The sequence below is a fragment of the Gallus gallus genome, chromosome 3, assembly GCF_016699485.2.
Source record: "Gallus gallus isolate bGalGal1 chromosome 3, bGalGal1.mat.broiler.GRCg7b, whole genome shotgun sequence".
Taxonomy (NCBI): domain Eukaryota; kingdom Metazoa; phylum Chordata; class Aves; order Galliformes; family Phasianidae; genus Gallus; species Gallus gallus.
In genome coordinates, this window is record NC_052534.1 from 56,945,065 (window position 1) to 56,962,374 (window position 17,310).

Sequence of the window (17,310 nt, forward strand, 5' to 3'; positions counted from 1 at the left end):
TATCTATGCTATCAGAGATACCATACCAGCAACCTTAAATGAATCATGAACAATTTGTGTTACATGAATCCTGAATTAACTCTACTACTTTTTCTAGGTCTTTGTAAAATTACATACAATCTGGATCAAACTCCCGTACTCTGCTCTAAATTGTAAATGATAAATTAATCTGTAACAAAATGACAAACGTTTTAGAAAGAAAAAACATTGCTAGCCACGGTCCACTTCTACAGAGCATCCCTATGGGAAGGGACCTTATTCTTGGAAAACTTTCTGTTTTTCTAACCTCTTAAAAACCTACTTTAGCTGACTGCAGTATTTCTGAGCATTATGTTTTTATTTGTTAAAAAGATAAAAAAATTATCCTACCCAGCTGGACACTGAGGAGTTTCAAGTGAAACACATGGTTCTTCTACCCAAGGTATTTCACCTAAAAGGACAAAACAAGGTACTGAGTTAGCATTAAAAAATAATAATACAAACAATTTGAACAAAGAAGTTTCCTGCATGATCCTTTTAAGAGAACTTCCTGGGACTTCTGTTTCAATACAACATTAACATAAAGTACGACTAAAATACCTTTAGAAATCATTTAATGCAACCTATTATGCCTTGAAACGCTGAGTACACAAAAAAAAAGATGGAGGAAAAACAACTATGAAAGCTTAACCTCTACATTTTACCTACCTTAAAATGGAAAATATTTAACTTGTATTCAGGATACACACTGGAATACCACTTTCTTTTTTTGCAAATTCCTCTTACACATTTAGTGATGACTGCCAGGGCTTTCATTAGTTTTTTCCCCCCACCTTTGTTTAAAAGAACAAGTCCTTCAATCTTCCCATGTGAACCATGGCTTCTGACTTTCAAGTCATTCTGTTCTCCCTTGAATGTTCTCTACCTGCTTCACATCTACACTCATTTACAATAACTATCTGCCTATCTCTTTGGAAGAAATATTACTAAGAGAAGAAATAAGAAACATGGAAACAAAAGGAAATGTATACATATATATAATATATATGTTATACATATATATTTATATCTATATTATATATATATTATATTATTATTATAATTATATTTTATATATATATAAATATATATATATAAAGGAGCAGTGGTTGTTAAAGTTTTTAGCTTAACACAGAAAGCTTCTCTCCCAGTAACCAGTCAAAGTGGTTTTAATCGGGTCAGCATTTACTACTCAAACAAATTAGCACTTAGTTGAACTCTTAACTATTTTTAGCTTCTCTTTGCATTTAGGTGACAGATATACATAGGTCACTCTGGAAGTAATGCCTCCTACTTATTTCCACTGATATAACAAGCCACAAAACTCTGTGACATAGAGACATTTCAGCTACAAAGCACCATTTTTCAACAGTCACCACCATTATCTACATATTTTCACCAGTGATAAACAAGAGCCTGTATGCTGTGTTCTTAAAAATCTACACAAGCAGAGGTGACCCACTGTTTCACAGCTGCTATGACAGTGTCATTGCTAGGAAAACCTTGCCTACTCAATCTATCTTTCTTCAGCCCAAAGAGATGAAATCAGAATGCACCAAATCCAGACTATACAGTGAGTGTGGTAGGATAGTCCATCTAAGACTGCCAATGTGCTCCACAGACTTCAAATTGACATGGGGCCTGACGTTATCATGTTACCAGAGAAAGGTGGTCTTCTCTGGCCTGACTTTGGGAGTTTGAGCCTTCAGCTCAGTCAGTATTATGGTGTAATAGTCAAAACTGAAGGTTTGTCCAGGTTCCAGGAAATACAGAAGGATTACACCCTTTCCTATCCCAAAAGACAGTGCACATCACTGTACCCAGAGAAGACTGCATCTTGAACTTTTTCTTTGATGAGAAATTCATGTCACCACTCCATAGACCACCGTTTTGTCTCTGTCTCGTAGTGGTGAACATGGGTAATGATGCAACCCAAGAAACTGTTACCAACTCCCTCATATTGGTTCAATTGGTCCTGACAAACTTGTATATGGTGTTCTTTCTGCTCCTGTGCAAGCATTTGTGGGAGCCTGGCACAAACTTTCTGATATTCTAACATTGCCACCATCATTTCCAATGCATTGAGGATGGTATTCAGCTCTGTACACAGTTCCCTGGTAATTCACCAATTCACACAGATGAGCTAATTGAGATACTCTTCATTTCATGATGTGACAGCTGTGCATGGCCATTTGGAATGTGGCTTGTTTTTCACATCGTTGTTGCCACTGCAGAAAGATACCACTGACGGCCTCACTGCTACTCACATTACTACTTGGCCTCACACTACTACTTGGTCTCTACAAACATTCAGGGAGTAATAAGCAACAGGGATTGAGACTACTAAGAGGCTGAACAGGATGGGGAGAGAAGTGCTAGAACTTGAACAAAAGGGTACCTGATCTAGGATCCCTCCACCAGGGGGATTGGACAAGATGATCTTTCAAGGTCCCTTCCAATCTCTGATATTCTGTGATTCTGTGAAGTATCTATGAATGTCAATGGGTGTCATTTTTTCCACATGCAGGAATTAAATAACATGCCTTTGCTTCATACTCACTTCTGTGTCAGATGTCATTCTGTCAGATTGCCCCTCTGCTGCCATCTGTCACACGGCAACAATATGTAATGGAACATTGGTGGGAAGGTTCAACCTCTACTGCCATACCACCAACATCCACCTCTGATGTCATGAGCCAACAAACTAAAATAGGAGGCATTACTTTCATAGAAGCCCTCACAGTATTGCAGAAGCTGCCTTCAATCTCTGCCATCTAAACATATGTAGGAATTCTGACAACAGATACATGCTTTAAGTCAGCAGTATACTCTGCAGATATCATTCCTATAATCCAAATTTACCAATGATATTAAGTATTTAGACAGGGTCTGTATGACACAACCAGGTATGTTCAAAGATATTCAGTTAAGAAATCTAATCTGAAAATAAATTTTCAATAAAATGAATGGGAAATTTTAATTAAATATCTTCAGATTCTATGGAGTTTGAAGCAAAAACCATGTCTTCAACTATTTTTGAAAAAAAAAAAAAAAATCCAAACCACAACCACCACCAAATTTGCGTTGCTCCTGCAACGTTCTTATGAATGACACACATCTCACATTTCTTTCCAAAAATCCTCTTCTCCCTAGTCAAAAATATCAAAAGTTTTCATTTCAAAACATCTTCATTTTCCAAAATGTAACAATAAGTCTCTAACCTTGAGAAACAAATATATCTACCTTTATATTTTCAGTGTTTGCCCAACTATTTATTTCACATGAGCTTTGATTTACCTTTGCAAACAGTATTGTAGTTTACACAGCAGTCATTTTCCTGCAAACAGTCATCAGAACAAGAACAATAACTTCCAGGTAATCTTGTCTCACCACAACGGAAATTCGTGCAACTCCAGGATCGAGCTGAAAAGTGGAAGAAAGAGATTATTATTTGAGTCCCAGAACTTCATTTAAACTTGTGTTACACTCATATTAACATATCCTACCTGAGTAGCTTTAAAAGTTTTATCTGAGATGAAAACACAAGACTTCTTTTAACACATAAAGACCATTTTTGTTGCCACCAAAGGGGTAACAACAAATCACAGAATAAACCATTTTAGAAATGCGTTCTCAAAGTCACCTTGTTCAATGCCTTCCAAGCTTTTCCTGGAAGATCTCAAAATAAATAAATAAATATATAAATATTAAACCCTTATTTCTCCCATGGAAGAGAAAAAGAAGGCAACAGATCTTTTCTTCCCCTTGTCTTGTGCACAATCTGCAGCAGATAGCAAAAAAGATCCAAGGAGGGCAGAAGCAGGCAGAAAGTGATAAGGATGAAGAAAATCCCAAGCTGCTGCCAAGGGAGCATACAGAGTAACTGGAAAAGAATCTACATTTAATGCAGAAACAGATAAATTTCCTGGAGGAATACTGTAATGCTGATTCTGCTAATTATTCCCAAGAAATCCTCAGTCCTACGTAAGGTCAAAAATACATTTCATGGGAAACACCCATTAATTTTCAAAAGGATAAGAGGTGCTGGCACACAAGCATCATTCCAGTCACCTAGTCAAAGAAAACCTGTGTTTTCATTCATCCATGACTTCATCTGGACCAGGAAACACACACTGCAAATGCTCTGGTTATCTAAGGGAGTTGGCTGTGCTGTACTGCTGTGCTCTCTGCTACAATGCGTTATGCTCTAATGTGATATGTGAAGCCCATATAAATTACTTGAAGAAATATTTTTGCCTAAAAGGCACGCATCTCCATAGCAAAGAGATGAGATAATCTGAAAAAGATCCAGAAAGATTTCTTGTCACGAAGGCTAAGGACCTCTAACAATCTGAATGCAGCATTCACTCAATACCACTAACTTCCTCCCTCCCCAAATCATCATGTGGCAAGCAAGCCTCAAAGCTTTTAATCATATGGCTTTCCATATCCCTGTGCAAATAAGAGAATTGGTCTTTTTCCAGTTAGTACTATACAGTGAAAGAAAACAGTATAGAAACCAATAAGCATTGCCTCTAAGAGAACATACTTGGCTCCACGCAGGCATCTTCATAGTCCCAGCAGCAGTTTTGACGCTCCTTGCAGCCACTGTCACACTGGCAGCCTGCCACCTCTTTCCGATAGGGTTCATTGCACTTGTGCCTGCAGCTGACTGCAACAAGAAGACAGGGGTCTTAGTGCCCAGCTGGATAAGCTAAACAGATCATAGATGCAGAGAGAAGAGGTGTTGAATGATTTCCCAAAACAAAGCCTGGAGTCAGTTTCCACTACAGTCGCTTGTGCACAGGTTGGACCAAGCAATGTGAAAATTGTAGGTCTTCTAGATGCAAAAGGTCCTGATTTTTGTTTCAAGTGTGCTCACCTAGGGTCTCTGTCACAGCTGTTTCTGAATCCTACTTGGCCACTGGTATCTCCCCAGCTTGTTTCTGGGTCCAGGACACAGAGAAACTCAGAGGACTGCACAAGGTTACAAGTTTTAGTGCACTCAGGAGCCTGACCATCTCCCTTCCACTTAACTAGGACAAAGTGCCCAAAAATCCTGCAGGTTTGATTGTTCTGATCAAAAGAAAGAAAAGAGACCAAAGGAGAGGCCTCACACAGTACACTGAAATGTGCAATTAGTTCCTCACCACAGCTCTGACATCTCCATGCATGGAGCAAGAGCTCTGACACATCCAAAATACCATCTGCAGTTCCCCCTGAGCCATTAGAAGCCTTGCGTCTGTGATCTCTGTACTGCAGAAGTAATGTCTGAAACAATCTAAGCATCTACATTTCCAGTTTTCTCATCCATCCAGAGTTACATAGAAATACACGTAAGTGCTTAGGCCTGCTAGTAGAATTCTGTCATAGTTGCCAAAAGGTTTGTGCTTGTGCAAAGTATACTGCCTATAGAAATCAGGCTTTAATATCCTCTGTGTATGAATCATGTGGAATTTTCTTTTTCAAGCTAGTCAGCTTTTTTCATGTGTTCTGAACTTGCACTTTACTCTTTACGTGCATACATCAACAATAACTGTTCATGAAACCAAGCTGTGCAAGTAATTAGAGTAATGAACAAACACGTGTAATGATCATAAATGGATATTTCAAAAGAAAGTACACTTGGAAACAAGAAACTAACACTTGAGAGTTTCATGGCTGGAACCTGCTCTGCCAAGAAGAGCTGTGATTTTTCACAAATGTGCATAAACATACGCAGTTTTTCTTTGTTTTTAGACTGAAACTTAAATTACTTCATTTAGTTTTTCCCCTATCCATTGGCTTTAGAACAACTCAAAGTTGTTTAGATCCTCTACCTGAATTAAAGTGGTATTGAATACAGAATATATATTTCAGAAGAAATATAAACCTTTTCCTCTGCCTGAAATAGAATTGTTTATACTCCTACTAATCTGCAATCCATACCTCTAATTTCTTCATTATATTTACAGAACTGCATGAGTTTGCAGTGAACTGCAAATTTAGTATGTTATTACTGTTACAGTTTAGTATGTCATTAACTTTTATCTGGAATAGTCAGTACAGTTATAGGAGCTATAAAGTTTACCTTGAGTATATGAACAGAATGAATTGTAATACATCACCGGATGTCATGCCTGTCCTGAAGGTACAGAGCAGCAGACCACCACACACCTTTGGCTCCTCCAAAGACTATAACCCCCCAAAATGCCTCTGAGCCATGACTCCCTTTGCCCCTGAACAGGACCACTCTCTCCCTTTGCCCTCACAAGAAATGCAGCAGTACAGTCATGTACCACTCCAGGTTGAGGCTTCCCCTCTGACTCTGCCTTGTAGCACAGCGTGTCATTACTTCATCTTTCTTAAGTAGATCTGGTTATAAAAGTAGAAAATAAAGTTAGGCAGGCCCTATTTAGAACTGCTCTGTAATGTCTGCAGACACATCAAAATTCTCATTTCGCACCATCTTCCGCTTCCTATTCACTTACTACAACTGTGACAAAGTTCCTTCGGTAAATGTCAGCAAACATTCCCATGGTAGGTATCTGTGTATCTTACAAAGGAAATAGCAATACGATACACCTGTCATCAAAAAAGAATTACAGTTCCGTCTTGTTCAGCTAGGATTGAAAGATCTTCAAAAGAGTTAGAAGCTGATGAGTAAGTAGGTATAAAAGTTTGATACATGTTGATTAGAGATGAAAAAGATACTGTGCATCCTTGAACTCCTCCAGTATGAGACTGATATTGTCTTGACTGAAGGAAGTGTTTTAATTTACCAGGTGATGTTTGTTTGTTCTAATGCTGCTTGACTTCTTAATACTCTACTCTGCTTTTTTTTTTTCTAATTAAGTAACAACATTTCATCAAATCAAAACGTCCCTTTCTACCATAACTTTACATAAATTTGAGTTTTCAAAGAAAATTCATGATAAATTTTAGCCACCTCAACTATACCAAATGCACTCAAAGTATGGATGTTGACAATGGTCCCACGATCTCTTCTACAAAACACATAGCTTAAATAATTGCAAAGTGTTACATATGATAAGATACATCCTATCTCAATTTTCATAGAAACGTTATTAAAATAAAATTTCCAAAGCTGTTGTGAAGCAGATTTAACACTTGTAGAGTGAGAAGCGAGACATGCAGTGGTTTAGGAGAGGTTTTTCAAGCATAGATTATGTGTACAGGATTTACACTATCCAACTCAAAAAACACAAGAACTTTGGGTGGCAACTTTTCACTGGATATTTATATTACATTATAAAAAGAGCCTTCACTGAAAGCCTTTACCAGATCTAACTTCAGTGGTAATTATACTGAAAGTATCATAAACATACCTTGCTCCTGGGCTCCACGGTTTAGTCCCAGTCCCAAACCTAGTCCCAGAGATACAATCACCAAAGCACCTAGCAGAACCTGCCATACAGACACACAAAAATTCATAGTTCATAACAAGCTGTTGGGTTTACTAGAAGTTAACTCTATGATAGGAAAGGCGCAGAAACAATAATCCTGTGAACTGCTTGTAAGGCAACGCCTAAATACTGCACTTCTAACCTATGCTTGGTCCCATCTCGTGACTGGGGAAGTCTTTGCAGGGCAAAAGATAGCAGGAAGTAGTAAATACATTGATGTATTTTTCAAATTCTTAATCTATGCAAAGAGAAGGAAATCCCTATCTTTCGTGACCCAATATTCCTTTTTTATAGCTTCTGTATTTCTCTGAAATGCACACAAGGGTTTCATAAAAGGCTCAGCTGGACTGAGGCTGTAAATGCCAAATTTTCATTCACAATACATTTTTTCTTAATGAGTAAGACACTGTAACAGTGAGGTTAGAGGAAACAGGAAATAAAAAAGCAGTGCAAGAAAACTCCCTAACAGAAAGTCACATAATGTTTGGGGGACTGGGAAAGAGCTGAGGAAACCTGTAGCACCTTAACAGGCACCCCAGATATGCTGGCTGGCACAGCAAGAAACGACAGCCCTCTCAGACTGTATCGCAGCATATCCACTTTTCAGTAAGGCAATGATGGGAAAGAAAATGCTTGTCAGAGAAAAGCACCATTAAGCAATCCACTCTGTTTCCAGCTTTTGTCTCAGAGTTTGCTTCTGTTTCCTGTCACTTCCAGCATCCACCAAGCGTTAGCAAATGGTTTCTTAACTGAGACTGTGGAAATTACAAAGAGCTGATAAAAACTGCATGAGTGAGCAGGACATAAGCAAGCGTAGATATGCCTTGTTGTTACTGTTTACCCATTTCTGCTCACAGAAACAACCTGGACTCTATGTTATTGCTCATCCTACCCCAACATCTCACCAAATGACAGCGGTGGGGAGCGATGCCCAGGCCTCAGCTGAGGGGTGGGTGTACATTCTGGCCATAAAGCAGGTCCAGTGGGACACATCCTAAGTACACACTATTCCTTCCCATGGACCGGGGAGACCACCCTTACTTGCTCCCTGTTGCTCACTCCCTGGTTTTGGGGGAGGATGAATATCCCAACAGTAGGAATGGAAATGGAATTAGTGAGAGAACTGGATAAAAGAAACAGGTGGGAAAAGCGCTGTTGCTCAAAGCATCAGAAAAGGCAGGGTGAAATCTCTTGAAGAGACCCTTAACTGGACCCAGGTGTGAAGGCCACAGTTCAGTGCCACATCCAGCCAGGCGGGATTGAGAATTAGGGGTCACATCTGGGCCAGCATACTTGCTGCTTCTGGACAGAGAGCATATTGCTCCCAGCGGACTGTACTGGGTTTTGTTGCATGAGTGCAAAACAGCCCCTATGTTTTAGGACGCTTCTCAGTTTATTCTTCCAAGTAACTCTTGAAAGCACCATTTATTTTGCACCTTAGTTAGGCATACTTCTGACACTGTCTCTCATGGTTAAATTATTTTTATTGAAGATTTAAAGAGAAAAATATCTGTTATTTTCACTTCTTTTTTCTTCCTCAGCTGCCAATATTTCTCTCACCTATTATGCAATACTTGCACAATGAAGCATTAGATAGGAAGTTATATTATGTGAATCTGTTCTGATGATACGATGAAGAAAAATATCACAACGTGCCTCTCTTTCTCATGGGGCTGTTTGCAAAATTAAGTTTTGAGTCTCTCCCAAATCAGTACTTGTCATTTTCTCTGAAGTCCAATTCATAGGTGCAAGAGTTTGTGTTAATGCATACATGCACTGACACATACACACACACACACATATATATACATTCAAGATTTGTTTCACTTGTGGTCAAAAACAGAAGCCAAAAATGTGTATCAGCTCCAACAAAAGGTCTCAAAAATATATAAAAAGCCCTACACAGTATTATTTATAAGGCAGCTGTGTGACTCTTAATGCCTTGGGGAAGAGGGAAAGAACTGGCACGATACTTGGGATGTGAGGCTGACAACACCAGATGAAACAGTTAATTCATCTTTTCCTATGCCCACAAATGCACCCATTTTAAACAAACATATAAAATAATGCACTGAAGCACTACCTGCTGTGCAAACTGTCAGTTTACCATAGTAAAACAAAAAGTGTGCTTCACTGCCAGGAAAAAAGGCTTTGACAGTGCTGAAGCCTCTGGGTAAGTACCACAAGAACTTCAGAAATCAGCCACAGAAGTTCACGTCTTCAGGTTGCAAAACTTCATCAGTTACCACGCTGCCCTGAATTATTACATTAATATAAGGAAACCAGTAAAACTTCTGCAGATTTGAAAATTGCTAAAGCAATTCCTACAGCTCTGAAAGGAGAAGAAAAAGGAGTGGCTGCCCTGAAGAGCAGTGTCTACTTACACCACAGATGATCTTGTATTTCTGGAGTGTTTTTTTCTTCACATAGTCCATTGGCTGTAAAATCACTTGATCCAAATGTCCCCTTTGATGCATGCCAATTTCGCTTTGAGGATCCATTCCTCCGCTGCCTGCTCTCAGCTGCACACACACTGTGTGCCTCTCGCTCCACAGCTGGGTTGGCTGCAACTGAGAGGCTGCTCGTGCTTCAAGTGTGTATGTACTTTGTTCACAGGACTTTAATTTTAAGTCCTAACTTTTGCACTGGTGATAGGCTTGCAGGAAGCCAAAGTAAGCAGGAAAACTACCAAGCAAGGTCAAAGGCTGAAAAGAAGCATTTGAGTACAGAGAACGTCAGCCACATTTCAAGATAAAGATGGCATTAACTAAACAGTAGATTAATAATATGTTGCTAAGCAATATCTAGCAAATATGACTACTCGGCTATTTGGTTAAAAGCCCATCACAGAGTACTTGCTGCTCCCAAAGAAAGCAATACTTAAGCAGATGGTTTTACAACTCCTGCTGTGATCACAACTATGCTTTGAGCTTCCTTCCCTTATTGGACGGGGCTTTGGCAACCTGATCTAGTGGGCGGCAACCTGCCTCCGGCAAGGGTTTGGAACCGAATGGTCCCTTTGGACCAGGATATAAGATTTAACTTTGTATTGCACTTCTGTCCTTTCCGTTGCCCAGGTACGGACTTACCCAAGGGCTGCAGTCCCCTTAGGGGTGTACCTGCTGCAGAATGGAAGTACTTACAAGCCTCACGCCCTCTCACTTGACGCACTGTAGCTCTAGCCTATGCAGTACAGCAGCACAGGAGGACCAGCACTGCCCTGACAATATGCCAGCCCAGGGGCGCATTTGCTGTTATCAAAATGTTTCCAGGCACAGCAAAGTAAGTTGATAAGGCATAGAGCAAACAGCAACCACTAACAAGCACTGGACTCTAATATACTGCAAAATAAGCAAGACCCCTGGCAAGAACAGACGCCTGCCAATTAATAGCTAGATCGCAGAAACACAGAATGACTGAGATTGGAAGGTACCACTTGGGATTATCTACTCCAACCCACCTGCCTCAAGCAGTGTCCTTTAGATCATATTGCCCAGGATCACATACAAGTGTGTTTTGAATATCTCCAGAGAAGAGATTCCACAGCCTCCCTCAGCAGCCTATTCCGGGCTTTGTTACTCTCATAGTGAAGTTTTTTCTTATGTGCAGATGGAACTTCCTATATTTCAGGTTGAGCCCCTTGCCTCTTGTCAGGCATGACAGAAAACAGCCTGGCCCCATTCTATTGATACTCTTCCTTAAGATAGTTGTACGGATTAATAAGATCCCCTCTTAGTCTTCTCTTTTCCAGGCTAAAGATGCCCAGCTCTCTCAGCCTTCCCTCATAGGAGAAATGCTCCAGCCCCTTAATCATCTCTGTAGCCCCATGTTGGACTCACTCTAGGAGCTCCATGCTGTCCTCTTCTGGGGACAACAGCTATAACAGCTACAGATTAGGTCTGGAACATCCCAATCAAGTTTGTTATCTTGAATTTGTTGTTATCTTGTTGTTTCTAGCCCCACCCTGGATGCCAAAAAGTACTCTTGTGTGCTATCCCCAGTAGACAGCCATGTCCCACTCAACCACTTGATCTCTCCTTCCTGGTGGGATGGAGGACAGAATAATAATGGCAAAAGGAGAAAAAGTTTTCAAGGTGAGTTAAAGGCCGTTTAGTAGGTAAAGGAAAGCTGCATGCACAAGCAGAGCACAACAAGGAATTTATTCACTACTTCCCACCAGCGGGCAGATGTTCAGGTATTTCCAGGAAAGAATGGTGTTATCACACCTGTATGGGTACTTAAAGGTACTTAAGACAACAAAGAACTAGACAGACTTTATTTATCTTTATTAATGAAAATACACCTTTATACTCATTCCTAATCCATCTTCTAAAATGAATGGCATTCACATACAGGGAAAAAAAAAAAAAAAAAAAGAAAGAAAAGAAAAAAAAAGACAAAGCTTAATCATTTATCTCACAAATATTTGCAGATAATCTGTCTCAAATCAGTTTGAATAAAAAAGAAAAATTAGAAACTCGCATCTAGAATGCAGAGATCATGGAAGGGAAGCCAAAAGGGGAAGTATCATACCCCAAAAGCACCATGTAGTCACATCTGATGTTCTGAAACACTCCAGCGTGCTTTACTGTTGCCTACAGACTAATTTTATTAATAACAAAGGTGAGAATAGCAATAATCTAGATCAAGCAACTGAAGTCCACTCAGGTGCCAACAAATAAAATAATAATAATAAAAAAGGGTTATTGAATAAGTGAATGCTAATATTACCTGGAAAGAAAGAATACCTTATTCATTCATTTTCTTTGTAAATCGTTTTAGCCTGGTCTGTCTCAGTAGTAAAACCTACACAATAACATTATAAAAATAAATTATAGACCAATCCACTAGTTAGAATGGATATAAAACTTGCTTACTGTACTTGTATAACAACTGTATAATGCTGCTTTTCATAATGTTTGCTTACTTTTTAAAAATATTTAAAGTAATTTTGTAAAGTATGTTTCCTTTTAAGTTACTGGAATAAGAGGGTCATTACTTTCTCATGCAAATGTTTCTTTTCTTCCTTGTTTGGTACGGCTTACAGGCCCAGTGTTAGCTAACAAACAGAGTTCTCCAGGGCTTCATTCCTTGGCAGAGGCGCCTAGGTGTAATCCCAGCCCTTAAGATCTGTACATTTCTTCCTGTTTGACATTTGGGTCCCTGACACAAGGCACTACTTAAATCTGAGTTGCCTAAGTAACAGCCCTAGCTTGGGTCTCACATCTGTCTCGGGGACTAGATTCTTTGCCATTGGTAGGATCATATGCAGTGCAGTCTTACTAACATGAGATCTGGATGGATAAGTGTGGTGGTTTCACATCGATGGGCAGCTCAGCTCCACCACACTGCTCTCCCACTCCCCAACAGAACAAGGCAGAAAATATGGTGAAAAAAACTCACTACATGGCTAAGATAAAGACAGGGAGAACATTCACCACTTACCATCACAGGGAAAACAGACTCAGCATAGGTAGATTAATATAATGTATTGCCTATTGGTAACACAGCAGAACTTTTAGCAAACTAAAAAGCAAACTAAAAAGAACCCTTCCATCCACTCTCATCTGCCTCCTTGCACTGAGTGGTGTAAGGGAATGGGAATGGAGGCTGCAGTCACTCCATAATGCTTCCTCCCTGCTGCTCCTTCATGGTCACTCTGCTTCTGCTCCAATGTGGGGTCTCTTCCACGGCATGCCATCCTTCCTCAACTAATCCCACATGGGCTTCCCACAGCCTGCAGTTCTTCAAGCACTGCTCCAACACGGCTCTGGACCATGGTGCCCATCCTTCAAAAGCAGACTACTCAAGTACAGGTCCCACAGGCAGCAGCTCCTCCAGCCTTCCTTCCCCACCAAGGGCTGCTCCAACACAGTCCCTGCTCCTGTGGGGCTCTCTATGGCCTATTCCTCCTTTAGGCCTCATCCACTGCTATGCATGGGCTCCTCTATAGCTGCACCTGGAGGCCAGCTCTGTGTGGTGCCCATGGGCTGCAAGGAGACAGCTTGCTCCACCATGAGCAACTACTGGGCTGCAGGGAACTGCTGCTCCAGCCTGGAGCAACTTGGATACCATAAACTGGTCTATCATGAAACTCTCTAAAACTTAAATTGGAGTGTTAGAAAGCTGGCATTCTCTATTATAATCAGTGCTGGTTGCATAGGGGTTGAGCTCCACCTGTCATGCATACCTTGCACTAAAGACCTTCAGCTTACATACATTACTTGTGTTACATACCCTGAGGTTTTCCCAGAGGTACATACATATTCAGTACTTGCTTTCACAATGGATTCCAAGCAGAACTTCCTTATCTACTTGGTACAAAGACTTAACAGAACTCTCTTTATCTGTTTGGTACAAAAACACAGACTTTTCCTGTTGTCTAAACAAACAACACGGTTATCCATCAAGGGACTTACCAAGCTTAACAATATCAATACAGCTTGCATCACCTCCTGCACCAACCCTGGGGGCTGCTGGGCTGTTTCTCTCACATTTCTCGCTCACATCTCCCAGTCGCTATTGTACAGCTGCTTTCCCCTTTCTTCAGTTCATTTTCCCAAAGGGACACCCAGTGTTGCTTGTGGCTGAGCTCTGCCCAGCAGCAGCCCCTGTTGGAGCAGCTGGAGCTGGCTCTCATCTGATGTAAGGCAGCGCTGGTCCCTGCTCATAGGGGCCATCTCTGCAGTTCCTACTGCTTTGGCACACGAACCCAATACAATGAGGGGTTAATTTATGAGCTTAGTCACTGTTGGGACATCTTAGGGAGTTCAAGACTACCTTGTAATCCAATTTTAAAGATAAAAATGGGCTTGGTACATCTTAGGGCTGCAGCTGAAGGCATAGTTGGGAACTGCTGTTAGCCTGTGAGCTAGCAGTAAGGGTCCTCAAGTCATAAGATGCACTACACCACCTCCCAAAGGCTTCATTTCCTGTCCTGCGATGGGAATGGAATTTGAGTTTGACAAAGAATTGCGGTAGGTAACTCCTGAGTGTTACTACTTGGTAAAAGACCAGCCAGTCTGCCCACTGTGCGCAAGACCTGCTCCTACGCGTTGGTCTGACAGAATGAACAGCAGTTTCGATGCACGGATGCAGCTCAGATCCTTAAAGCCAGCACCCAACCACAACACGCTCTGCGATACAGAACCGCCCACCGTTCCGCGCCCACCCTGCCCCGCCGGAACTCCGTGACCGCTGGAGGGAGGGAACTTCCGGCGGGAAGGGCGCCCTGCGCCTCCGTGTCCATCTAGCGGAGGGCCCGGTGCGGCCCGGCCCGGCCGGTGGGACGATGGCGATCCCCATGGTGCCCATGGAAACGCAGCTGCAGAGCATCTTCGAAGAGGTGGTGGTGAGTGTGTCCCGGCCGTGCCTCGGCCTTTCTGGGCTGCTCGGCCGGCATCCCGCAGCGGGCCTTGCGCTCCTGGGGAGCGGCTTCCCGAGGCCCGCCGTTGGGGGCGAGCGCCGGAGGACGTAAAGCGGGGGAGAAGGGGTTGGGGCACAGCTGTGGCTGCGTGGTGCGGGGGGTGGCCGGCGCTGGGAAGACTGCCCTCCTCCTCGGCCGTGTGCGGCGGGGCCCTGGAATGCGGTGCGGAAGCGATTCCTTAGAGGAGAAATTCTTCCTCTGCGCGGTTTTGTAAGGTGCTTGGGGCTGGTGTGGAATGGAGCTGGGCATGAAGTAGGGGGAGCTTGCAAGGAGAAAGAAGCCATCTGCGCAGCGGAAGGGGAGGAAGATGAGCTTACAAGGAGAAGAAGATGAGCAGAGCTATGAGTTAATTAATTAGCAAGGCAACCCTGTTGGCAATTTCTTAGTAGACTTGGGTAGTTCATGGATATTAGCGAGTGTTGTGGCCAGAAGTACTGGGGTGGCATTGGCTGAGGATGTCCTGAACAGGAACTTGATTGATGTCAGGTGCAACCAGCAGTATCTGGTCTGGAAAGGGTACATATGTCTCCTAGAGCAATGCAACTGAAAGTCACAGAATCATAGAATGGTTTGGGTTTGAAGAGACCTTTAAGAGCACCTAGTTCTGACCTTTCTGCTGTAGACAGGAACACATCCCACTAGACCAGGTTGCTCAAAGCCCCATCCAGCCTGGCCTTGAATGCTTTCAGGGAGGGGGCATCAACAACTTCACTGGGCAACCTGTTCCAGTGTCTCACCACCCTCACAGTAAAGAATTTATTCCTAACATCTAGTCTAAATCTGTCCTCTTCCAGTTTAAAGCCATTTCCTCTCGTCCTGTTGCTGTCTGCCATTGTAAAAAGTCCTTCCCCAGTTGATGAGAAAATGGTGATTTTTAGGAGTTGGAGCACTGAGTTTTTCTTTCTGCGTGTGCATTATAAAATGCAAATACAAGACACTTTTCTTCAAATGATGTTAAGCTTATGACATGCTTTTGTGTCCCCACTTAATGATTTGTTTTGTTCTTGATGTTGTCATTCATGTTCTGTATTCACATGTTTAACGCCACGATTTGACTGTGTGGTCACTGCCTTTCTTTCCTTTTTTTTTTAAATTTTTTTTAAGCAGTATTTTTTTGCCTGAAGTTGTTAGGGGACAACAAGAAAGTCTTAAGCTTTCATTTGCAGCTGAGAAAATCTCAAGTTGTCACATTCACTGCTTCTGTTACTCACTGAATGGACGGCAGTGAAACTTAAGTTTCCATGCGCAGCAGATGAATACCACGTTCTTTTGTGGCATTTACAGGCCTTGCAATTTGGAAGGATCACCATAGTTTCTTTATTTTTCACATGCTTTATTTCTTCCATGTAATAATGAAAATACATAGTGGTTACCAATCACATCTGAGTGTAATACAAAATTTCCATAGAAAGCGAAAGGTTCTTTAGGGTACTATTTTCAAGAATTTTGCTTATGCATTTGGATAATGCTGTAGAAACTTAGAAATTAAGTGTGAAAGAAGAGCTAGAGTTACAGAATTGAACATTTTTTTCCAACCTTGGGACATAAAATAATCTCTAGGTGTTTATAGGGAGGGGAAGAGAGGAGCCTTAGTCTGGATCCTCAAAGCAAGCAACCTCAATGTTGAATCTCTAGCATAACAGAAGAAATGCATCTGCTGATACAGTTCTGAAGCAGTAGGATTGTTTTTCTTCAGTGTTGTTGCATCCTGTTAGAGAGACACTCATAGAGAGCCTTTTCACAGTAACTCACTCTGGGTGTTTCTCTTGCAGAAAACTGAGGTAATAGAAGAAGCTTTTCCTGGGTGAGTGTAAAAGTTTATTTTTGTGACTTTCTGTGTATTTTTCTATTTGTGCTCTTCCTTTGGTGTAGTGCTAATATACAGTTTTCTTATTTGAATTAGTATGTTTATGGACACTCCTGAAGATGAGAGAACCAAACTGATCAGCTGCCTGGGTGCTTTTAGGCAGTTCTGGAGCAGTCTTTCCCAGGTTAACATTTCATTTGTTTCTTCAATATAGTTTATATACTTCTGGGGGGCAGTGGAGGGGGAGATGGGGGTATAGTAAAACCTTGAGTAATAGACAAATACTTCACATCTGTTTCTAGTAATTCAGAACCTGATTTCAGATATGGCATAGTGAAGAATATTGGCAAGAAAATTATTAGTTTGGACCTTAAGGAGTCTATATAGCTTTTTAGGAAAAGTTGATATGCATTTCTAATAAAGATAACCAACTGGAAGAGTAACAGTAAAAAAGAAGTTGTTTGTTGGGAGATTTTTGGTGGAAGGGAGTAAGTGGGGGGGAAAAAAAAGTTCAAAAATTCACTTCTAAAAGTGAGACACCTGTAGGCGTTCTTTCTGAAATGCACTCATCTTCATTTTCAATGAATTTGATTGTTACTCTGAAGAATAATATAAAGCAATCCTATTTTATTCTGTTCTTTACTAATCCATGT

At 41.3% G+C, this 17,310-nt stretch overlaps 2 protein-coding genes and 1 non-coding gene across 3 annotated transcripts in view; 2 read left to right on the forward strand and 1 right to left on the reverse strand.

Moving 5' to 3' along the window:
• The window catches only part of ENPP3 (ectonucleotide pyrophosphatase/phosphodiesterase 3), a 34,647-nt gene extending 24,622 nt beyond the window's left edge, over positions 1-10,025 (reverse strand). Inside the window, exons 1-5 of the mRNA XM_003641039.6 lie at positions 9,809-10,025; positions 7,347-7,425; positions 4,568-4,690; positions 3,316-3,441; positions 370-430 (exon numbers count right to left, since the gene is read on the reverse strand). Coding sequence (XP_003641087.4) covers positions 370-430; positions 3,316-3,441; positions 4,568-4,690; positions 7,347-7,425; positions 9,809-9,925 — 506 coding nt within the window. The 5' untranslated portion in view covers positions 9,926-10,025. The remainder of the gene's footprint in view (positions 1-369; positions 431-3,315; positions 3,442-4,567; positions 4,691-7,346; positions 7,426-9,808) is intronic.
• Positions 10,026-14,626: 4,601 nt separating this feature from the next.
• The window catches only part of MED23 (mediator complex subunit 23), a 34,863-nt gene continuing 32,179 nt past the window's right edge, over positions 14,627-17,310 (forward strand). Inside the window, exons 1-3 of the mRNA NM_001389486.3 lie at positions 14,627-14,775; positions 16,623-16,654; positions 16,754-16,841. Coding sequence (NP_001376415.3) covers positions 14,737-14,775; positions 16,623-16,654; positions 16,754-16,841 — 159 coding nt within the window. The 5' untranslated portion in view covers positions 14,627-14,736. The remainder of the gene's footprint in view (positions 14,776-16,622; positions 16,655-16,753; positions 16,842-17,310) is intronic.
• On the forward strand, positions 16,543-16,647 carry MIR6582 (microRNA 6582). Its single transcript, NR_105450.2, has one exon. It is a non-coding gene; the product is annotated as a microRNA 6582 (primary transcript).